Source organism: Nomascus leucogenys, chromosome 21, assembly GCF_006542625.1.
Source record: "Nomascus leucogenys isolate Asia chromosome 21, Asia_NLE_v1, whole genome shotgun sequence".
In the NCBI taxonomy this organism is placed as follows: domain Eukaryota; kingdom Metazoa; phylum Chordata; class Mammalia; order Primates; family Hylobatidae; genus Nomascus; species Nomascus leucogenys.
In genome coordinates, this window is record NC_044401.1 from 60408312 (window position 1) to 60432302 (window position 23991).

Consider the following 23991-nt stretch of genomic DNA (forward strand, 5'->3'; position numbering starts at 1 on the left):
GAATGATGAAATATCCCAGTGAAAAACAAAAGCAACAGGTAAGTTTTCTCCTATGTCACATAATAGCTAGAAAAATGAGGATGAAATGGGTGGGGTCTATGTCTCCTTTTGGGGTACAGGGTATCTTTTTCCCTCTTATTGCCCAAGCATGCTGCTCTGTAAAAGTTTCCATGTTCATGAGGATCCTGGAGCTGCAAGAGTCTTTGAGGAATCTACAGTAGGCTATGAGGACACTCTGATACCAGGTAGAATTGCACCTGTGTCTCCTGAGGTCCATACCGTGGAGGCCACAGAGGCTAGTCTGCTAATGGTCCCCTGGCCCCTCGGTCAGACACGAGACATCGAGCTGGCTGAGGGACAGATTTGGCCTGGCCAGACTTTTTGTAACGTTTGAAAGTGCTGCACAGGGAGGTGCCCCTTAGAGACGAGCAAGAGTACAACGGGGCTGGAAGTGAGGTGGGAATGGGACCTTTGGGCAAACCTTCTTGCACCACCTTATCTGCCATTAGCCTAATCTAGGGATGCAGGCAGGTAGGGAGAAAAGGGAATAAAAAACACAGACAGCGCTGGTCCGTGCCTGCTCAGATTGGCAGCATCACGGAGAAGACGAAAGCTCTGGGAAACTGACCTCCAACACGGCTGTTCTCCACGCCAGCTCTACCCCTCAGAAAGAGCTCAACACATCACAACTATAGCTGGAATCCAGTGTTTCAAATAAAAAAATCTGGCTCCTGATGAACAGACAGAAATGAAGCACGATCCTTTTTAAGTTGGTCTCAACAGCCGGTGCCAAGCACAAGGCTGGTACTGAAGGATCACATTAAAACCCCAGTGAAAACCGGGAACAGGGAAGCCCCCTGGGGAAGCCCTACGAATGTGTTTCAGACAAGTAATTTCCACCTGACTGGCTGGGATACTCAATGGGACTCGCTGGTGGGCAATGATGCATCTTATGTGGCAAATGATTCCATTGCCTATAAAACGATTTAGTCTAAAATCCAAGTTACCCCGTAAAAGGGAAAATACCAGAGTCTCTGGAGCAGGTGTGCTAGTAAATGAGCCAGCAAGCAGGGTGAATTTCCTGCTCAAGTGAACCATCCTGTGAGCTCAAGGGCCTGGGCTTTTCCCTTTTCTTTTTATTTTCTACATAGAGATACCAAAAGAGGCATTCAAAAAGTCTTCCATGGAGCTTTCCAATCAAATCAAGTCAAATTCTGATGAAGGAAGCCTTTTCAGGGGAGTTATCACACTTTGGCTTGAGACCACTGATCAGCTGCAAAACTGGTTATGACTTCCTGGTGGTCAGAGGTGCAAAGTATCATAAATGATACTAGCTTTGCTCCTGCTTGGAAATAAACGCACTATCAAGCCCAAGTTTGTGAAATCCCAGAACTGTGTCTCTCTGTGTTGTTGCTGATGCGTTGGAACCCACCTCTCAGTTTCTTCTGCCAATTCATTTCGTTGAAGAGGTCTTCAGACCGCAGAAAGAAATCGTTGATTTTGCTGCCTTGTTCGTCTCTCTCTGTAGTATAGTAAATTCGTAGTTTTGACTCCTTGGTTAGGAATTCACATATGCTGGGCACGGGAAAGACTATCTGTTCCATTGTTCGGTCTAATCTGACAATCTAGGATGAAAAAGTGGATGAGATTAAGTATTCATCTTTGAAACCTTTTACTAAGACTATTTGCTACTGGTGGTAGACTCAGTGGTCAAGATTGAGTATAATATGATCTCTGATTTTATAACCCCAAACTGGGCTGTGTGTCTCAGATTTACATAAAAAATAGCTTGGGTAACTCTGGAAGAGTATTTTCCTAACTTCAGATCCATTAATTTTATTTATTTTTAAATTTTTATTATTTATTTATTTTTGAGACAGAGTCCGGAGTCTTGCTCTGTCACCCAGGATGGAGTGCAGTGGTGCAATCTTGGCTCACTACAACCTCTGCTTCCTGGGTTTAAGTGATTCTCCTGCCTCGGCCTCCAGAGTAGCTGGGATTACAGGCATGCACCATTATGCCCGTTTTTTGTTTTTTTTTTTTTTTTTTTCCCAGTATTGACAGGGTTTTACTATGTTGGCCAGGCTGGTCTCAAACTCTTGAGCCCAGGTGGTCTGCCCACCTCAGCCTCCCAAAATGCTGGGATTACAGGCGTGAGCCACTGTGCCCAGCCTAATTTTTATTTTTTTATATAATCCAAGACAATGATGAACCCATGAATTCTTTTTTTTTTTTTTTTTTTTTTGAGATGGAGTCTTGTTTTGTTGTCCAGGCTGGAGTATAGTGGTGCGATCTCAGCTCACTGCAACCTCCACCTCCCAGTGAACCCACTAATTTCTAAGGTGACCAACTTTTATCTGGATCAATTTACTCTGTGTTTTGTGTGCATATTCACATGAGGCTGGTGCTATCTCTAGAACTTTCTGTAATGATGGAATGGTTCTGTCTGTCCTATCCACGAGGACAGCCGCTAGTCACATGTGGCCCCAATCACTAACGTGTGGCTAGTGCAACTGAGAGGCAGAATATTTAATTTTATTTAATTGTATTTAAATAGCCATACATAGCTAGTGACTATCATGTTGGAGGGTACACTGCTAGGCAGTAGTATAAATCTCACCTAAGGCACTTTCTCAGATAGTAACATTGGGTTATTTTTCCTAGATGGGAACTTTAAAAAGAGATCTTTGGTTATATCCAGTTGCAGTGACCTGCTACCTCTTGTCAAAGGATCTAAAACATACATGAACCAACATGCCTTTTTAACTCTGGGGCAGCACTCACTGTCCTTTATGCTGGCTATGTTTGGGCCCCAGGGATGGACACCTTGCAAGTTTCCTCCATGCCCTTCCTAGACTGGCTCAGTCCCCAGAGAGGAGGTACTCTGGTTGGACTGTTCAAATTCTAGCGCACTTGATTGTGTCATAGTCCTGGGAGGCAGTGATTTCAAAAGGGCTATGGTTTACAGTACAGTAGAGGCACAAGTCTCTCTTCTTCCTCCTCAGAGGTTGGAGAAGTCAGGTGAGGCCCAGGATGCAACGTGCTCTACAAGAAGAGCTGGTTCTAGCTCTCCCAAAACCTTTGTTCCCTGATACAGCAAGAGAGGTGACTCAGGTCAAGTTGTAGTGGGAAACTCTCTTAGAGGTGAGACAGGTTCCCACAGTCCTGCCTCCAAAAGTTCTGGGGGGTGTGGTCTCTAGACCAGTGGTTCCCAAATCTATGTGGAGATCAGGCTAGTTACCATACTGATTCTTGTCCATAACTCAACCCCATTTAACTGGAATTATGGTGTGGGGTCAGTGACCAGAACCTGCACACAAGCAGTTCCCCCATGATCTTGGTGTATGCAAGGGTCAGGGATCACCTCTGCCGTCTCCTGCTATCAAGAGCCTGCCTGCTTCATATAGTCAAGTGGACTATGGACAAGTGCTTCTTTCCACTGAAGGAAGATGATCTGAGGTGTGCATCTGGGTCCAGGAGGGAAAGGAGGAGTAGACAAGGAGGCCTCCTGGCAAGAACTGAGTTCTAGACTCCAGGGCTACCCAGCCTAGTTCACCAGAGTGAAGACATTGGGTCTGCATGGAAAGCCCCTGGTAGTAGCAAAGTATCCCTGGCTTTGCATCGATCACTCCCTAGGGAAACCTGAAGAGCTGGGTGGCTGGCCAAGGGCAGGATTTGAGAGCTAGGGCATGGCTGGTCACTTCTCTTTACCATTTAAGATCTACTCAACTCTTTCTCAGTAGATTAAGAATCTGGAGTCAGGAGAACATATTCCAGTCCTTCTACCATCCCTAAAAAGCTAGGTGACCTTGTTCACACCTCTTAAACCTGATCAAGTTTCGGCCTTCTCCCCAATGAGTCAAGGAGTTCAATGAGATAATCTCCAAGGTCCTTTTCTCCTCTGAAATTCTGTATCACAGACATCTGAAGCTCGCCTTTTAAGGGCTCTAGAGGACAGAGCTGGCCTTTCAGTCAAGCTCCTAGGCATTAATGATAAATCAAAGATATTTGCTCACATACACTGGCATGGTTGGCTAATCAGTGAAATGATGTGTTTTATTAGGATAGCCCAGAGACCTGAGACATCAGGTCAGAACACATTCTTGAAAAGTCTCCATCATGAACATTTCATATTGCCCAAAGGAGTCTGTCCATTCTTTAAAATCTTTGTTCCAACACTGATATTGAACTTGTACATTTCCTCATTAGCAAAACAAAGCACATCATTCCTTACTGCTCAAAGCCTGTAGAGAGGTCTGTGTTCTCTTGGATTCTAAAAGACAGTGCAGGTACAAATGGACCCACAGGCTCAGGGACCAGACAGATCAGGATGAAAATTCCAGCTCTGCCACTGGTGGCTGGAAAAGTGACACAGCCTCTCTGAGCCTTATTTCACAGCTCCTCATTTGCAAACTGGAGATACACCAATGACTTTGCAGAGGCTTTGTTTTTTTGTTTGTTTGTTTCCCCCAGAGAAAATTGTAAAGCTTTATTGAAAGTATTTAAGTCACATTTTCAATATAACACCAACATGTGTGGCTTCAACTTGTCTTCTTTTTAACTTATGGCTGCCCAGCACCTGCTTCTGTAATTTTAGCATTCTCTAGATTAGGTGGAGTCTCCCCTTTCACATTATGGCCATCTCCACACTCACAGTGCGTCATGACACTTTTTTTTTTTTTTTTTTTTTTGAGACAGCTTGCTCTGTCGCCCTGGATGAAGTGCAGTGGTACGATCTTGGCCCACTGCAACCTCCGCCTCCTAGGCTCAAGCCATTCTTGTGCCTCAGCCTCCCAAGTAGCTGGAATTACAGGCACGTGCCACCATGCCTGGCTAATTTTTTTTTTCTTTTGTATTTTTAGTAGAGAAGGGGTTTCACCATGTTGGCCAGGCTGGTCTCGAACTCCTGACCTCAAGTGATCTACCTGCCTTGGCCTCCCAGTGTTGGGATTATAGGCATGAGCCACTGTGCCCTGCCACATGACAGCTTTTTTAAAAAAAACAAAAAACAAACAAAAAAAACCACAGATCTGATTGTAACGCCCTCCTGGGGAAAACTCTCCAACAGTTCCCCATTGCTCTGGGGACGTAGCCCAGACTTCTCATAAGGATGGTTGACAGGACCCTGTGAGATCAGGGCTGCCTGCCTTTCCCTTTGGATCTCCCTCTGCACTGAACTCTAGGCCCTGAGCATTGAAGCCTTGCTTAGCCCCTCCGGATCACCTAGAATCTTCCCACCTCTGGGCTTTCGCTTGCCGTTATTCCCCATGTCTGAAAAGTTCGTCTTGCTAGTCTCTACCTGTTTCATCCCTCTGTTCTTTCGGGTCTGGGTTTAGATGGCATTTCTTCAGACTAGGCCTCTGTGACCACCACGATCTACAGCAGGTCTCTCTGCTGGACTTTCTTATGATGCCCCCCACCTGTGCTGGTGAATTCGTGATGAATGAGAGGTTGCTCAGTGTCCCCTTCCCCACTGGACCACAAGCAGCAATAATGACTGTCTTGGCCATGGGATGTCCAGCACCCAGCCCAGGAATTAGCACACAGTACACACTCACATTTCTATTGCTCGGATGAATGAATGCACGCCAGCCCCAGAGCAGGGCATTGCACACTAATGGCCTCAACACAACCCCATGCCCTGACTTTACTCAGCTTTTACCTCTATCTGCGCCGTGTGCTTGGCATAAAACTCCAGAGCTTCATCTCCGTCCACTTGGCCACCAGGTTTCAGCATGCTCTGAAGTTCTTTGTTATGCCGAGCCAACTAGAATACAGGGACAGAGATACAGGAGGTTGGTGTCTCTTCACAACAGGAATACAGAAACTCCTTTCTAATGTTGGGTATTTAAAAATGCATAATAACCAGCAGCAAGCCGAAGGGCAAAGGTGCCACAAGGCTTGCTCCATCCCATCAAGGCGTGCTGTGCACAGGCGCTATTTTGGGAGCTTGGTAGAAAAGCATGGAAAGCTCGTGCCCACACATGGGTCCACTTTCCCCCGATGTCATTAGCCAGGCAGGAGGGAGATAGGGCTTTCTGTGTAGCCTAGGGAGCCTCCATTCAGAATGTTCAGAAGCTTTCTAGGTGGCAGATGTGGTCATGGAAGGGAAAAGGGGCAGGAGACTGTTTGAAATTCTTTAACCAGTGGGTGGTAACAGGGGCCCGCCAACCTCGGGCCCAATTTCATCATTGTTGTGTATCTGGTTCCCATAACTGAGTTTGAAAGAGGTGGACGGGACAGGAAACACAAGGCTCCAGCAGGGTTACAGCCTGCCCCTACCCACCGAAAGCTCAAGGTACATCGGCATCCAAAAAGAGAAAGGCTCTTCAAAAACCCAGCCGCTTGGAAGGAGAATTATGAAACATGGCATTTTGGTGCCAGGGCATAAAGTATTGCCGTATCCCCAAAAAGGGAAACAAAAGGAAGTCATAAGGACAAGTTCCCACAGATTTCCAAATGCAATATGCAAGGAAGCTGAAGTTTATTTCTTTAGATTGTTAAGAGAGGCTCATCAATATTTATAAAAGCCTAAGACTCCTTTCAACTGTCTCCAGACAGAGTCATAAACCATCCAAGTGTCACTGCTTGGGGGTGAATGCTTTTAAGAAACACGGGGATTTCCAACTACATGACCCTATCACCGTGGAAAAATGGAAACGTCCTGGAACTCTGCACACTGGGTCAGGTTGCCACAAGCACCTGTGAGCTGCAGTCTCATGAGTACAGACAGTCCCAGGTTAAAGTCATAAAGGAAAAGCAAGACTAGGGGCACCCTCCAGCTCGGAATTTTGGACCTGTAGGGAGGCAGCATCCAGAGGAGGCACAGGAGAGATCATACCTGATGAGCTAATATGTAGATGTTGTGCCCCACGTTCCTGGGGGACGCCGCCCCATCCTCACCGTTTTCTCCATCCTCAAATTCCACTTCACCTTGCATGTAGGCTTTCTTGATCACTTCCACCTGCAAGAAGAGCCAAGAGAACAAAACTCCTGTTTCAAGGAAGACCCACACAGGACTGGATGGACAGCATGCACACTGGCTGTCTCCCCTCCCAGGGAAAAGGCTGTTCCACACTCTCTCCTTTCGGGCTTGGACACAGCCTCAGAATCCTTCATGACACTGGCACAGGCAGTCAACACCAATCCACCTCTCCTGTCGTGAGAAATGAAACTCATTCACTCTGCTTAGACCAAGAGACATGCTGTGGCTGGTTAATGCCCTTCTTTAGAAGGGAGCAATGGCTTTCAAGTGCCTTGAAACAATAAATATGATATGAATGTAGGCTAGAAGCCAGACTTTTCCTGTCTCAATATTTCCTCCCACCAACTCTCCCCACTCCCAGCCCTTTGCCATTTCAGGAAAACCTAATAAGAAGTCTATTCACATTTAGGAATAGCTGGTGAAACTATTTTTTCATTTTTTAAATTTTCCCAGTCCCCAACAGCCTACTCCAAATGAAAATAGCAGCACGAACTAGTATTACCTACTGAGTGCTTACTATGTGCCAAGGACTGTGTCTAGGTGTTTAACATTCTTTCAAAAAAATTTAACGCTCACAAACATTTATAAGGTATCAGAGATTCCCCTCCTTTTTTTGAGACAGGGTCTTGCTCTGTCACCGAGGCTGGAGTGCAGTGGTGCAATCATGGCTCACTATAGCCCTGACCTCCCAGGCTCAAGTGGTCCTCCTTCCTTATCCTCCCAAGTAGCTGGAACTACAGGTGTCCACCACCACGCCTGGCTAATGCTTTATTTTTTTTGTAAACACAAGGTCTCACTATGTTGCCCAGGCTGGTCTTGAACTCCTGGACTCCAGTGTTCCTCCCACCTCAGCCTCCCAAAGTGCTGCAATTACAAGTGTGAGCCACTGCACCTGTTTCCTTATTTATTTTTTTAGTGGATGAGGAAATAGAGTCAAGGAGATAAAAGAACATTCCTAAAGTCACAGATAGTGAGCTGGGATGTGAGCTTGGCCCTATTACCCTTCACAGCTGCACGACTCGGCTCCCGGAGGACCACACACTTGGCTTGTCTCATGGTATGAGCACATTTCTCAGAGCATTTCTGTGCCTGTCTGACTGTTCCCTCAAGTTTCTGTCTCAGTTTCTTGAGAGCGGGGACTGAGTCTGCTCATATCTGAATCCTTCCCCTAGGACCCTCTGCAATGCCCAGGACAATGTAGGGTGTGGCCAACATTTATCAAATGAACACATCATTCATGATTGAATCATTTCAAGAAGAAGAAGAAAATGCCTTCAACCTCCAATTTGTACTAAAAATTATAATCTTCTTTGATAATTCAGTGGGCATTTCTGCCTCCCCCATTGCCACAAGGCCATTCCCATGAATTATTTGTCATTATCTAATACCAAAGGCCACATATGTCAATACTGACACCAAGTCAGGCCCTGGAAGTAAAGTTGGAGACAAGAGAGCCTCACTCTCTGAGCTTGTTTCCCTGCCAATTCTCTCGAATACTAAATCAAGCAGACAACATGTTACATGCGATTTGAGGCCAGGAGCATACACACATATGTATGCACACATGTATATACACACGTGTTCTATTTGGATTCTTAGAACAGTGTTTGTTCCAGGAAGCCTGACTCTTCCTATGAGCCAGAATGATGTTCTCCAACCACCAGAGGGCTGCCCGAGAGCCGGTGCCAGCCACCGCACTGGGTGTTGACATTTTCCCCACCTGAGATAGGTCAGAGAGCTGGGGCATGTTCTTGATTCCTGGGAAGCCGAATGGGGTCCCTGAATAGTCATTCCATCCCTGCTCAAGAATGACAAGCCTCGCCTCCCCAGTGACCCCCAGTTACATAAGCTTGTTATGTAAACTCAGAGAGGCCTTCCATCTCGGGCTGAGAACTTACACCCTGACCTCAGAGATCAAAGAACTGGGCTGCTCTTAACTTTACTTAAAAGCATACATAAAGGGACTTTTGCCTGGCCCCCAAGTGCACATTCAGGTCACCAGGAGGCAGAAATGTTTTGGGGCCCTCATTTAAGTCTGTCAGTTACAGTTTATTAGCGTGGAAAAAAAGTCCAAATAGAGAGCTCTGCCCTCAACTTATGTCACCGTCTCTGAAAGCTGCTTGTCTCACAGCCTGCAACACTCTCCCAACCTGCAAGTCACAGCCAATTGTGACTATCACCCCTCAAAAATAAACCAGATCGTGTTTTCTTTAAAAGAAACAAACAAAAAACCCAAACGTCAGCAACCAAAAAACACTTCTGTAGCTCAGACTCTTGGCGCCAAGAAGAGACATGAATTCTTCAGCACTGGACAAAGATATGGCTCAAATACCAGCAGCAAACGAGGAAAGAAAGGAAAAGGAACTTCCGTTCACTAAGGGTGTATCAGGTGCTGGCACTGTGCTACGGCTTGACATGAATCTTCTCATCTAGTCTTCAAGGCAACCCTCTGGAGTAGGTAATATTATTATTATTGTCCTTTTATGTATCAGGGAATTGCAGCTCAGAGAAGTCTAAGGTAACACAGCAAAACAGGAAGAGCTATGGACTTGGACTCAGGTCTGCTAGGTTCCATAACCACACTGTCCCCCATGAGGGAAAAACAGAGACGGAGGCTTCTCCATGTGGTTTATGCCAAAGGGAGAGGGTAAAATAGCATGTATTCAATGTCATATAGGTTGGTGCAAAAGTAATCGCAGTTTTTGCCATTACTTTCCTTTTTTTTGAGACAGAGTCTCGCTCTGTCGCCCAGGCTGGAGTGCAGTGGCGCAATCTCGGCTCACTGCAAGCTCCACTTCCCGGGTTCACACCATTCTCCTGCCTCAGCCTCTCCGAGTAGCTGGGACTACAGGCGCCCGCTACCACGCCCGGCTAATTTTTTCTGTATTTTTAGTAGAGACAGGGTTTCACCATGGTCTCGATCTCCTGACTTTGTGATCCGCCCACCTCGGCCTCCCAAAGTGCTGGGATTATAAGCGTTAGCCACCGCGCCCGGCGTGCCATTACTTTCAATGGCAAACCCACTATTACTTTTGCCACTGAAAGTAATGGCAAAAACCACGATTACTTTTGCACCAACCAAAATATTTCACTTCTCTACTCAGTCAGAGGCCTGAATTAAATGTTCCGTTTATACTTCTGACTTTGGGAACCTTCACGAAAGCTCCAGGAAGCAGATCCTCTGCTCTGTCCCAAATATCGTTGCAATGCTCCTTGATGCTACCATCAGATCCGTCACCCAACTCACCAGTTCCTTGGGCCTCATGTTATAAAGTATCCTCTCTGCGTTTTCACTGTCGTGCCTGCTTTCCATGATGGCCAGGAGCAACTTCGAGGCATTGTTCTAATTGGAGAAATAAAGGGAGAGGAAATGTAGAGGGGCTGCTTGGGGGCCCGGCCTGAATGCAGGTGCCAACTGACACATGGGAGGCATCCTGGCTAAACAGACAAACATTTCACCCCATGAGGAAGCTCTGGGTCAAGTACATCAAAAACCATCTGCACCATGCAGAGAATGTCCCCCTTCAGACCCCAGATACGTGTGCAGAATCTGATCTGGGACAAAGAGGCACATATTTGTCAGGGCATGTGTGTTATGCCCTAATGTTAGCTGGTACAAGTCCTAGAAGAAATTGGGAATTTACACCTGGGTACTTATGGATACACTGTCACCCTCATGATGACAGTGGTTGGGAAGAAGCTGCTGCTACATAGACCTGTGCTGCCTTCGGGGCAGGTGTGGTTACAAACTGTTATTTGGCCTTGCAGGCCAGAGAAGACAGATAATGAAGGTAATTCTTCCCTGTCTTAAAATATTTCTATTAACTCTCATAACCCCTAATATAATGAGTACATCTGACACTAGTTAACAAATGTGACCCAAAGGAACAATGCATGCAGGCCAAGCCATAATTTCCCATTACATTAAAAACACCCATGTTCACACCCCACATCCTGTACTTCCTGGCTTGACTTCATTTTAGGCCCTGGGTCTATGATACTTTGGATGCTTCTTTATGTACAGGACTTGAAAGTTGTTGGGTTTTTTTTTCTTTTTTCTGGACAGTGTGAGTGGCCTTATTTCTTCCCCTAGTTTAGGTCACAGCAGTTGAGTCAGGGTATCATGCTATTGCAGGGCACAGATTTCTATCATCATCCATAGATCACTGGATTAGTTGAAAAAGTCACTCAAATGCTGACCAGGAGCACATGAACTTCTGTTTATTTCGGACTTTCTGATAAATGGTAGCCAGGTACACTAGCTTGAATGTGTTAAAATTCATTCTAAAACACAATTTGTCAAAAGGAATTAAAAATAGCAGAAAAAAAGTCAATTTAAACCACACACCCAAATTGACTGTTAGTGTGGACTCTCAGTTCTAAATAATAAAGAAAAAATAACTGCCATTCCCACAGGTTTCTGTGTTCCCATCTTTCCTAATGACCTTTCCTATGACATCCTTCATGCAATAAATACAGCTCAGCCTTTCAGGCAAAACCCTGTAGTTCTACGCTCTTTCATGATAATGATGAAGTGCTCGCTGTTGCGGATGGGCAGATAGAGGATAAATCTCAACATGCCCTGACATGGGAACAGTTAAAAAGGAAATGTGTCCAGAAAGGCTAACATGATTTGAAATACACTTTAGAAACCTGATGCCTGCAAGCTCAATTGTTAAAACTGAATCATGGGATTCTCAGAGAACCTATGGAACCCCTACATAGAAAGGAGGGTTTTCTGGGTATACTTTAGAAGTCAACATCAGGAATGGTATATCAATTTCTCAAATATCCAAAAGGCCAGCTTGGAAATGCTGCAGGTTTAGCACCTAGAAGTCATGATTTTCATTCCTTTAAGCTGTTTGAGTAATAGAGAGTCCAAATGTCAGTGGGCTTCCACATCAGTCACTTGCAGTCCCGCATTTGTACACAATTCAGAGAAACTCAGCAGAGGCCTGCAGGCACATTTTTGGTTTGTGTAATTTTCCTTATTTTCAACCAACATTATTAACCACCCTTCTGCTAAATCAGTGACAAAAGAGAAAAAGGTATTTTCTTGATTAAGTAAAAATAGCTGTTTGTTTTTTGGGTTTTTTTTTAAATTATTTTTTTGGTCCTAGATAGGCTTAGTTGTACTATTCTTCAACTGGCCCTCTTCCCTCAAATGGGGAAAAATCAGAAACCATGGAGGGAATGGCGTTTCCATTGTTTCTCTGTTTGTGACTTTCAGAACCAAGGTATTTAGTACTCGATGCTGTTGGAATTCATTTCTTAGCTTTGAGCAAGGAATCTTCATTCCGTGTGACCTAACAGTTCAGAAGCTCCTATCCCCTCATGGGATACCTTATGTGGAAGAGAAAGGTTGAAGTTCTGCATCGTAGTCAGCACTAGCAACTTGGGTCATTCATTTAAAGAACTATCTTTAATATTTAGTCTCATGACTAATTGACCATGTGCATGTGCCCAAGGCAAAACACAAAAGTGACGGTTTCCAAATGACTATCTTCTGCTTTTAATTCCTACTTGCCTTCAGTTCTAACACAAGGTCCATCCTCTTCTTTCCCAAAGGATTGATATCATTGAGGATCAGGGCTGTGATGATGTCAATGCCATTGGATTCATGGGTGGCTATGCAGTTCTGAGCAAAGACACACACAGACATTTACACAAATGCTGGTCATAAATCAGACGTCAAAGGCCAACAGCCTGAACTGCTATTTCAACACAATGCTTACCACTCCCAGTAATGTCTCTAGGGGAGAGCTGCAAATTTTCCGTGAGAAAGTGGTAAGAATAAAAGACAGATGAAAATCTCTAGTTTCAGAATTAACAGTAAACAGTAGGAAAGTCCCCATGCACTGTAACTGATAAATTGGTCGTGTCTAATCCAAATCATGCAGCACAGCTGGCTTTTGTTCTTAAAGGAAAATATGGTGTATGACTGATTCTGGGTTCTGAACCCTTTTTCCCCTTTCAAGGTGTGTTCCATTCTCTCTAAATCACTCTTTTTGTATTTTGTACTTTAGCTTAAGGCTTAAGCTTGGAAAGCAAGTTTCCTGTTTAAGGCACACAATATCAAAATTAATCATCTGCCCCCAGGTAACATCTCCGTTTGCAGCACAATCCACTCTGATCTGTTCCTTTCAACAGGCCTCCATTTGGCAGAGAAGCAAACTTGAGGTAATAAGGAAATTCACTTAGATGTCAAATAAAGCCTTTCCCCAAGCCTGTTGTATTTTTTTGTTCCTTTTCATTTTAACTAGGACTACACCATCTGCTTCATGAGGGAACCGGGAGAGGAAAGTGCATCTCACAAAATGCTATTCTCACATTCACAGACAACTGAGACCAGGTTTTTAATAGACAATGAGTTGTCTCTCATAAACCGTTCTCCTCTGAATGAAGGGCCTGGCTCCCCAAGTCAAACAAGTAACCTTCCCTGGCTGCTGGGTTTAGCACTGACCATTTGAAGCCTTGGTCGTCTCTCTCCAGTCAGGATGAAGCTATAATTTGGGATTAAAAATTATACTTGGCCGGGCGTGGTGGCTCAAGCCTGTAATCCCAGCACTTTGGGAAGCTGAGGCGGGTGGATCACGAGGTCAGAAGTTCGAGACCAGCCTGGCCAATATGGTGAAACGCCAACTCTACTAAAAAAAATACAAAATTTAGCTGGGCATGGTGGCGCTCACCTGTAGTCCCAGCTACTAGGGAGGCTGAGGCAGGAGAATTGCTTGAACCCAGGAGGCAGTGAGCCGAGATTGCGCCACTGCACTCCAGCCTGGGCAACAGAGTGAGACTCCGTCTCCAAAAACAAACAAACAAAAAATCATACTCAACCTAGCACAATGCAAAGACTCACAAAATCCTTAAGATGCCACATATAAGCAATGACTCTACTCAAGACAAGAAGTTATTGGGTTGTACTCCCAAAATATTCTTCTTTGAGAGACCAAAGTCAAGACTATCTCGTCTTTCTTTTCCCTGAATGTCCATGACGTTTAAATCTCAACTATAAATGTCCTTATATTACTTTCAAGCTGTCTCATGTGTAGTAATTTTCTTCTCTCTAGCTAGGCTTAAGCCCCCTTCCAGTAGTCACTCTTTGAAATCCCCTAGTATTTAAAATAGATCACTGTCTTTTGGTTCTCATTTCATTCCTGCTTTATTGCCTACTCCTAGAAATCAAGTTAAATAGTTGGACATTCAAACCAAATCAAATGAAGCCAAACCTAGCCAAGGAAAGAGACCACGGACTGTCCCTCCAGTGCCCTTCATTAGGAAGTTTCTGTAGTATCATGAAGCACCATGGCTATTTCTCAGCTGCTGGAAGACAGCCTCCTGTCCTACTGACTCCCTAGGCCAACAGGCATAGGCTTCGTGATTTCTGAACTAGTCTCTGTCAACATTTCCAAAATGGGACACTTTTTTTCCCCATCCCAAAACAGAAATTTAATTACCTGGTTCTCATGGCAAGGTCCTTGACAGTATTCGGTCAGACTTTCCAGGGTTTGGTTGATAAGCGCTACATTCTTTTCATTTATATACAAGCCCAGAAGACCAAGGCCTCCAGTTGTGCTTCCACAAATACAGTCCAGAAACTGCAGGGTCTCACATACCAAATTGTAGTTGGTCTTGTTATTTTGGCAACGGAGGAAGTTCTGCAATTGGGTAGTCCCCAGGTTCGGTGAGCAAAGGCAGAGGAAAGAGGGAAACGTTATTCATCCTGCCATTTTGATAGCCTCTAATAGGCTGGTAATTATACAGAGAGATGCCACGTGGGAGAGCATGGAAGAGTCAGTATGCCCCCCACCACCATGATGATAAACCCATGGCCTTAGTGTATGGCAATGGCCCTCAACAATGCAACCTGCTCTCCAAGGTGTAAATATATGGAATGCAGTGCAGTTGACTCCTATCATCTTTTTGAGTCCTCATTTCTCCATTCACTTCTTACCCCTTCCTCTCTCCTGCCCACCCCAGCTTCCATCAGATGGTAAGTTCAGAGGCATCTGACATTTCCAAGGGCAGTGGTTTTGTTTAAAGATGATGGTTTGATCTGAGTGCTGAATGCCCAGAGCCCAGCACTAGGGACAGTTCACCGTAAAATGGGGGTGTGATCAGTTGGCTTACTCCCAGTGCCATGTGGAGGGAGCCTGGATTACTTGTTTGGCCATTTCCATGATTAAAGGAAGGAGTGAGAGTGAGTAAATGTGTGTGTGCTTGTGTGTGTGTGCATGTGCCTGCGCAGGTATTCTCCAGGTGAGTTCTAAATGTAAACAAGAGGCACAGATAGGAGCAAGACACTTCCTCAACAAAATTTAAAAAGCCACATTCACCCAACTTGAGAAATAGAGTATTTTAATGAGGAGATTTTTGTCAGAGGCTCCAGTAATCTGTTCCTAAAAAGAAGCAAAAATTATGTATTTTCTTTTCCTCAGTTACCAAAGCGACATGCTTACTGTAAAAAAAAATGGGCAATACGAAAAGATAAAATGGACATGATCTTTGACCCAGTAATTTCCACTTCTATGAAGTATTCACTTCTACTCACAAAGTATGTATTGGATGTCCACTATAGTACTGTTTGTGACAGTGAAGAACTGGAAACAACCTAATTGTGCACCAACTGAGGAGTAAATAAATTACAGTATATCCACGTCATTTAATATTATAAATTAGAAACACCGAGTAGATCCCTATGTGCCAATATGGAAAGATCTCTATGACACACTGTCAAGTTTTTTCAAAAAGGCATATAGATTAATATGTAACAAATGTTCCCGTTCCAATATATAGAAAAAGGACTTGAGGATACAGTCTAAATCAACAACCAGTTCTCTATGGATGAAAGAGAGGCAACACTTGTAACTAAATACTTATTTTCATTTGGTCTTTATAAAAAGAATATATCCACACATTCCTTGTATAATTAAAACATCTGTTAAGGCACAGGTTAAGAACTGGTAACCAAGTTCAATGCTTGACTCATCACCAAACTAACCACCTCCTTTCTCCCCACTACAACTTAACTCAGATCCCTTTTGCTCCATAACAAGTTCAGGTCCAGGTGGGAGGTGGAGGGAGAACAGATGATTTGGGACTGTGTGGGCTCGACTGTTTCTCTAAGGGAAACCAGAGGAGGATTTCACAGTCATTTCTGCCTTGCTCCAGCTCCTCAGGGAAGTTACTACCTGTTGGAGGGCTTGGCTCGGCCTGGCTCTGTGCAGGGGCGCTGGAGGAGCGTTTGGGACAACTCTGGAGAGGGCCTGGCTGTCCATGGCTGAAATTCACAGCAAGGCTCTCCTGGCCCATCTGTCTCTCAAACTTCTGTTACTGCTCCCAGTGAATTTAAAAAGGCATATAGATTAATATGTAACAAATGTTCCCATTCAAATATATAGAAAAAGGACTTGAGGATACAGTCTAAATCAACAATCAAGTCTCTATGGATGAAAGAGAGGCAACTCTTATAACATCTGAGAGGCAACTCTTATAACATCTGTCTCTCAAACTTCTGTTACCTCTCCCAATGAATTAATTTCATTTATTTCAGATTATTTCAACCAGTGTTTACAACACACTTCAAGCACTCCTCATTCTCTGCCTGGCCTCTGGGCTCCCACCAGGCAATGCCCTCTGCCTGTTGCTCTCAGGGCCTCCACCCTGAATGACTCCTCTTCCTTCAGGATGTGGTCTAAAGTCACTTCTAGGAAGCTCCTCCGACCCCTGAGCCCTACTCCAGTGAGATGGGAGCACCGCACATCGCTTCTTCCAGCCTTCCTCACTCCTGTGATGTGCGCATGAGGGGCCGATCAACTCACCAAGGACCACGTTGACAGCGCTGGGTGCCCAGCAGCTGGCACAGGGACTGGCACCTACCAGGTGCATTGTAAACACTGGTTGGAATAATCTGAACTACATGAAATGAATGGAGGGAAGAGGACTGGGAAGTCCTCAAGGCTAGCTGGGCCCACGTGTTTCAAACTCCCCATGAAGACAATGGCTGCCCATTCCTGAAAGCCTCTCCCGTCTCTCATGGCTTTCAGAGTGTCCGGACGGAATCTGTCCCAGACTCAGATCCATTTCCTCTGGCCCTCTCCATAAACAGAGGCACGCCACTCACTATGAGGCACACGGAACTCCTTCTTAGAGAAGAGAACTCCCCTTCAGCAGGTACCACCCTGCCTTGTCCAGGCTAGAGAAATCCTGCCCTTTTTGCAGTCCTCCTTGGAGAGCCTGGGACCAAGTTGAGATGGGTGGGTTAAGGAAATGGAAGACTTCAAGTCTGTGCTTAGACAGACTTTGGTGGAAAGAGATCAGGACCTGCATTCATTACCCCAGGGGAAAAGCAAAGCCAGCTTCTCAGGGGAGGGTCCCCAAACACATGCCAACTGGCTGAAGAGAGGTTTTTCCCATCACATTTCTGACCACTGTAAACAAGGCTTGCTTAAGGCAGCAACTGCCTGTTTGGCAAAGTGAGACTTGGTGACTTTATCTCTTCTGAACATTTACCAACAGGAAAGTTAAGGTTATAAATATGACAGCAACTCCAGGCACGAGCCCAAAGGGTGCTGCTGCAAAAGGCCAGATTCCTTCTCCCTCTGCGCTGACTCTGAGCTGCTTTACACCAGGAAGCCGAACGCTCTCTCCTTATGAGAATGCCTTCTCCTTCCCTCCGATCCAAGAGGAATCCCTGACCCAGTGACCCACCCCCTGTTCTGGGATATTGCCACAGAATGGCACTCAGAGTGGCTGAGTCCTGCTTAAAACTATTCTTTGGAGAAGTGGATTTCTACACACCATAATTTTATTGGAGCAAGTCACCACCTGAGAGAATCTGATTTTGCAGGAGTTTTTAAGGATTATTCCAACCTCCATCCTTGTGAACCACTGGTCCAGATCCCGGGCTTCTAACTGGGCCCTGCAGAACCCTGGGGGCTCCCTGCAATTCCTCCCCACCATCCCAGGGGGCTCGTAGGTGAGGGAGCACTCTAGTTTCCACTCCAAACAGAGCAGCTTGGCTCTCCTCTGCTGTATTTAGTATATTTCTGCATAAGATATTTAAACAAAGGATCCTGTGCACTCCCCCCGCACCAAAAAGTTTTAAAGCACTGAACTGGATAATCTTTATGATACCTTCAAACATTATGTTGCTAGGTCTTTTTTTTTTTTAAGTTAAAATATGTTAAAATATACTATACACCCCAACACCCCACAGCACTGTTTCCAACAGAGCAATGCACTGAGGAACGAGTTTTGGAAGGACTTCATTAAAAGGTGCTTCTGTCCATGGGGTTCCCAGGGCATTGATTCAAAGGAGAATTCTGCAGAAAGCTAAGGTATAAAACTAAAATTCTGGAGACTTCCAAACAAGAAATGATGAACCTGTGCAATTAAAGCCTTACTCCACTTTCACAGTGGAAGGAAGTGGGTGTGTGGGCGAGGGAGGGAAGGTCAGGGAGAGAGGGAAGGCGAAGCAGGCCCGTGCCACCAGAGCTAAGCTTGGGAACAAGCACATTGGCACTGCCCCTCTGACACTCATGGAGGGATTCTACTCCAGGCAGTCTTGGGTTTCATAAGCTCAGAACTCAGCAGATGCCAGCTCCTCCGAGAGGCCTTCCTGGACCTGCAATGGGTTGGTTCCTCTCTTCTAAGGACTGGCTGGTTCCATTCAGCTCGAGTGGCTGCTACCCTAGACTCAGCTCTGTGAAGGGAGGTCCTGTCACCATGGGTGCTGGGCACAGAGCAGGGATTCACTGATACTGATTAAATGACACACACATGCCTGGGCATCATCTCAACCTACTTCCCCTGTGGACCCCAGAGACCAGTGACACCTGCATGGGGGAATAGTACAGGGGCACTGATCACCATGCTCTGCCCAGAAACAGTCCCCAGCATCAGGATGCCCCCACTCCCATCCACAGAGATGCCAAGCTCAGCTGCTCAGCCTTCGGCCTCTGTGGGTCACTCACTCCCCCTTTGCCTGAATCCCGTGACTAGTAGTAGGGTTATGGAAGGTGGAGGGTGGACAATGTCAGGGAAACAGTGGCCTTCAGATAGAGGTTATCAGCCAGAGAGGCGGTAACCAGGCTCTGAGCCTTTGAGGCATAAGCGCTTGCTCCACCCAACTGGACTACACAGTCCTGGCAAGAAAATCTAGGGCTGAGGTGTTCTAAAGCCCAAAAGAGGAAAGTCTGAGCAACTGACAAGAAAACTAAGGAAACTGATGGCTGAGATCCCACACTCAGATGGTGACAGGGATCAAGCAGGGAGCACCACAGGCTGAAATGGGCCAGGCACCAAAGAAAAGAAGGAACCCAACCTCATCTGGAGGGGCCCCCACTAGCATGCAAGCCACATGGTACTGTGGGTCCAGCCTGGCCAACAGTGGGGTTTGTGTGAAATTCCTTCACTTTCCAACATGAGTCAGATCTGGCCAGGTGATGACCTCAGATCTCAGATGCTTTTTCAAAGTTGAGGTTCTTCCATCCGATTGAAAATTCAAACAACTATAGAAGGTATTAACGTTGCAGCCTTCTCTCAGTTCCATTTCACCGTTTGCCTTACTGATTAACAATATAATTTCTTAGCTAATCCAGGCCTAGACCCTGTGGCAACTTTTAAGTGAGAGCAATTCACTGTGGCAGTACCAACTGTCTAGCCACAATTGAGGTGTGACAGGCATCAAGTCACCTGGGGGACAAGGTCAGCCAGGTAAATATTTAAAGGCTGTGCCTTCCCTGGCCAGATCTGGACTCGCATTATTTCCTTTCCATACCCTCATAACCCAAGTACACAGAACTACCAAGGCTGACTGGAGTGTCTTAGGAGGAAACATTTCATCACAAAGGAGACGTTCAGATGCCCTTTCCTTATTCATCCTCACACCGTTCAGGCAAAAAGGGGGTGGTTTCTTTACGTCCAAGAGTTGGCAACAAAACCAGGCAAAAGCCAGGGAGCCAGTGCTCCAGCACGCTTCTCCTGGGCAGTGAGGGGTCTACGCAGATCCAGACCCATTCGGAAGAAAGAAGCGGATCTCTACAATCCGTCCTTGGCCCTTCCTAAACAGCTCCTGCTGCTGGGAGACTTTGCAAGGGAGATCATATGCCCTCTGTCTCTTAGCATTTGGTTAACAACGTGAGCTCTAGTGTAAGACTGCCTGGGTTCAAGTCCTACTTCTGCACTCCCTGTGTCCTCTGCACCTCAGTTTCCTCATCTATAAAATATCATCATATAAGCAACACTTAGGATCCAAGATATCGTAAGTGCCTAACAAACCTTGGCCATTGTTATCAGACAACAACAACAACAAAATGAACAAAGGATTTCTGGAATAATCAGTTCAGCAAATATTTTTGAGCACTTCTTTCTGTAAAACACTGAAAGGCAGTCATTTCCTTCATTCAACCAATAAATATTTAATCAGAACTTTCTATGTATCCAATTTTAGAAATCTAATATATTTAATTATCTAGCCATCCATCCATCCCATTTTTACCTGAGTGCCTAGATGTCTAACAGTGACAGGCTGCAAGACACACACATAAGTAGGCACATACAGACACTTAACAAATACATATGGGGCAGGCACCTATGTTGGTGCACAAGATGTGGTCTCTGGCTCTCTGGAGACAGCAGGGAAGACAGACAAGGGCATTACTTGTCCAGGCTTTCGCATCAGAGAACTTTGCTGATCTGGCCAGGCTCGGTGGCTCAGTGGCTCGGTGGCTCACGCCTGTAATCCTAGCACTTTGGGAGGCCAAGGTGGGGGGATCACTTGAGGTCAGGAGTTTGAGACCAGCCTGGCCAACATGATGAAAACCCATCTCTACTAAAAATACAAAAATTAGCCAGGCATGGTGGCGCACTCCTGTAATTCCAGCTACTTGGGAAGCTGAGGCAGGAGAATTGCTTGAACCCAAGAGGTGGAGGTTGGAGTGAGCCAAGATCATGCCACTGGACTCCAGCCTGGGTGACAGAGCGAGACTCCATCTCAAAAAAAAAAAGAAAAGAAAAAAGAAAAAAAAGAACCTTGCTGGATCCTTGGCTCAAGCAATCTGGCCCAAGTGAGAGGTGGTGAACCACCAGAGGAAGGCAGGCCTTGGCAGCCTTGCCCGAGCTCCCTCCATGCCCCTGCCCCCAGGCCCTCACCTGCAGGTCTCGGTTGTGGTTTTCGCACAGGAGCTGCAGGAAGCGGAGGATGGGCTGCATGATGGTGATGACCGCGCTCATCTCCAGGTCGTCCTTGGTCTTGTCTGCAGTGGCCTGGGTGCCCTCTCCAGGCTGGTAGTGGTCGTCGGGATCGGCCTCCCTCCTGAAAGTGGTGAAGGCTTTCCTGGTGGCAGCAGAGGCCTCCAGGAGCTGATCCCGGACCTCTTCTGTTATCTGTGTTGTGGGCTCTTTAGCTAGAAAGCAAGCGTAAGGCATGAAAGGCTGCAGAGTCCTCATGGGCCCTATTCACCACTCCAAAGGTGACACTCAGAAACCTACATTCCTGTATCTTCTAGGGACCTTCAAAGTTGGCAAAACACTCAAAGAAGTCACAATCTGCTGTCAGTCCTCAGACAAGATTAAAACTGAGCAAAGCCCTGCCACCTTACTTGTGGTTCTATCATTTCACCGATGCGTGCAGTATGATTTAGAGGAAAAGCCTTAGTACAGGTTCTGTCAACCTCACAAATCTAAGGTTTTGGGCCTCAGCTTCCTGATCTTTAAAATGGGAGAGCATCAGTGAATAATATCTCAAGAAAGTTCTTAAGAAGCTCAACATAATGCTAATCACAATTACTGTTGTCGTAATGACTGACCCTTTTGTAACTGTCAAAGCACCGTGATTAAGAACTTTGTGTGTGTTATTTTATCTCATCCTCAGAATAACCCTGTGAGGTAATCATGGCATTACAGTTAACAGCATTGACTCTGCAGCCAGACAAGCTGGGTTCAAATGCTCGCTCCACTGCCTTCTAGCTGCATGTCCATAATGACTTAATTACCATCTCTGTGCCTCAGTCCCCTCATCTGTAAAATGGGGATAACTCAATTTTATCTATCTTGCAGCAGTGACACGAGTCTGAAATGAGTGGAATTGTAAAGAACTTTGAACAGTCCAGCACAGTGGCTGGACTATAATCCCAGCCAGTCAAGAGGATCACTTGAGGCCAGAAGTTTTAGACCAACTTGGGCAACATAGTGAGATACCATCTCTACAAAAAAAAAATTGTTTTAAACATTAGCCAGATGTGGTGGTGCATACTTGCAGTCCCAGCTACTCAGGAGGCTGAGGTGGGAGGATCATTTGAGCCCAGGAGTTTGAGGCTGCAGTGAGCAATGATCGTGCCACTGCACTCTAGCCTGGGCAACAGAGTGAGACAGAGCCAAGATATTGTTTTTAAAACAGGACGTTGAACAGTACCTGATTCCTAGTAAGCACTTAGTAAATGGTAGCCATTCTTCTTTTTCTTCTCTTTAGCTCCTATCTAGACCAGCTGTTCTTAGCCAGGGGTGATTTTGCCCCCAACCCCACCGAGGGGACAACTGGCAATGTCTGGAGACATTCTGGGAGTAGGGGTATGCTGCTGGCATCTACTGGGTAGAGAATGTGTATGCTACTAAAAATCTTACAGTGCACAGGACAGCCAGATAGCCCTGTAACAAAGAATTCTCCAAATGTCACTTGTGCTGTGGTTGAGAAACCCGGTTCTAAACTTGAAACGTGAGGCTCAGCATGCTTAACTTTCTCAAGACCATCTGACTCCAACACTTGTGGGTCTACCCACTCCCCAGTACGACTTCTCTTCTGGTGAGATACTGGATAAGAAGCTTTATAAGCTTTCCAATACCTCGGAAAACAAAAGAACATTATCTGACAAAGGACTAACACCCAGTTTTAAAATACGTATTTCCCTCAACTTTCTCTAACATTAAATACAAATCACAGGAAAAGAATATTCACGGATCCCTTGCCAATACAACCCTAAGCTTGACCAAGAGGAATGTTCTTTATTAAACAGGAAGATCCTTCTGATCAGCAGGGCTTCAGCTCAGGTCACTGAGGAAGAATTACATCACAACCAGGCTGGCTTTTCTTCTGAAAGCTCCCATCATAATGCATTTTAGAGCACAGAAATAATGAAAACAATGTTGTTCAAGATCCAGCTGACTGAAGGCTGAAGAACATTTACCTTTTTTCCGTGATGGGGCATCCCTGTCTACCTCGTCGTCTTTCTTTTTATTTCCCAAGTCACTGGTGTTCACTGTCACTGTTGCTTTGATTTCTTGCTGGGCCACCTTCATCCGGTCATAAAACACCTTAAAGAATTTCTCTGACTTCTTATCTTCTGTCAAGCGGCAGAAAAAGGAGTGCTGCAAAGGAAAATCCATAGATGGTGAACACTGTAACTGACCAGAAACTGCACCCCACTCATGACACCAAAACTTAATGAAGATCAGAGCCAGTTGCAAAACCTCACGCATGATCTAACTTTAGATCAACATTAAGGACCACTCCACAAACTGTAGTTCTCTGGGTTCTAAGGCCTGGGGTTTTCAACACAGAGCCTTTGAAACAAACTGCTGTGGCTGGAACAGACACACAGGCTTTAGGAGCACACTCGAGTGTGCTGGGCAGTCTGTTGCCAACTAAGAAACAACTCCCTTCCACCCTTGCACCCACACAAAACAACACTGTTAATAACGAAAACTGACTTTTTCTGGGGGGATTACTGCAGGGCCAATCATTTGTTTAAGGGCTTCTATGCACTCTTCCCCTGGGCAGAGCCCTATGAAAAATATACACATGGTTAAGATATGCTGCCTGGGCTCATTAACAGGTTAGGATGACATGTCCATAAATCAGACTAAATTATGTTAAGTAAAAAGTACTCAGGAAGCTACACAATTATATTATAAATGCTCAGAGCTGGTGAGGGTGACACTATGCTATAGTGACTCCAAAATCTTCAAGAAAAAGGTCATCTTCAAATCGGGCCTCAAAGGACAGGTAA

At 45.5% G+C, this 23991-nt stretch overlaps 1 protein-coding gene across 8 annotated transcripts in view; it reads right to left on the minus strand.

Annotated features, from left to right (window-relative positions):
• Nucleotides 1–23991, minus strand: part of ITPR1 (inositol 1,4,5-trisphosphate receptor type 1) — a 359375-nt gene that overhangs the window by 58347 nt on the left and 277037 nt on the right. For all 8 annotated transcript variants that reach the window (XM_030802235.1, XM_030802234.1, XM_030802233.1 and 5 more), the window contains 8 exons: nucleotides 23170–23350; nucleotides 21140–21393; nucleotides 14443–14643; nucleotides 12513–12623; nucleotides 10233–10328; nucleotides 6842–6964; nucleotides 5663–5767; nucleotides 1433–1625 (listed from right to left, as the gene is read on the minus strand). In XM_030802235.1, coding sequence (XP_030658095.1) covers nucleotides 1433–1625; nucleotides 5663–5767; nucleotides 6842–6964; nucleotides 10233–10328; nucleotides 12513–12623; nucleotides 14443–14643; nucleotides 21140–21393; nucleotides 23170–23350 — 1264 coding nt within the window. The remainder of the gene's footprint in view (nucleotides 1–1432; nucleotides 1626–5662; nucleotides 5768–6841; nucleotides 6965–10232; nucleotides 10329–12512; nucleotides 12624–14442; nucleotides 14644–21139; nucleotides 21394–23169; nucleotides 23351–23991) is intronic.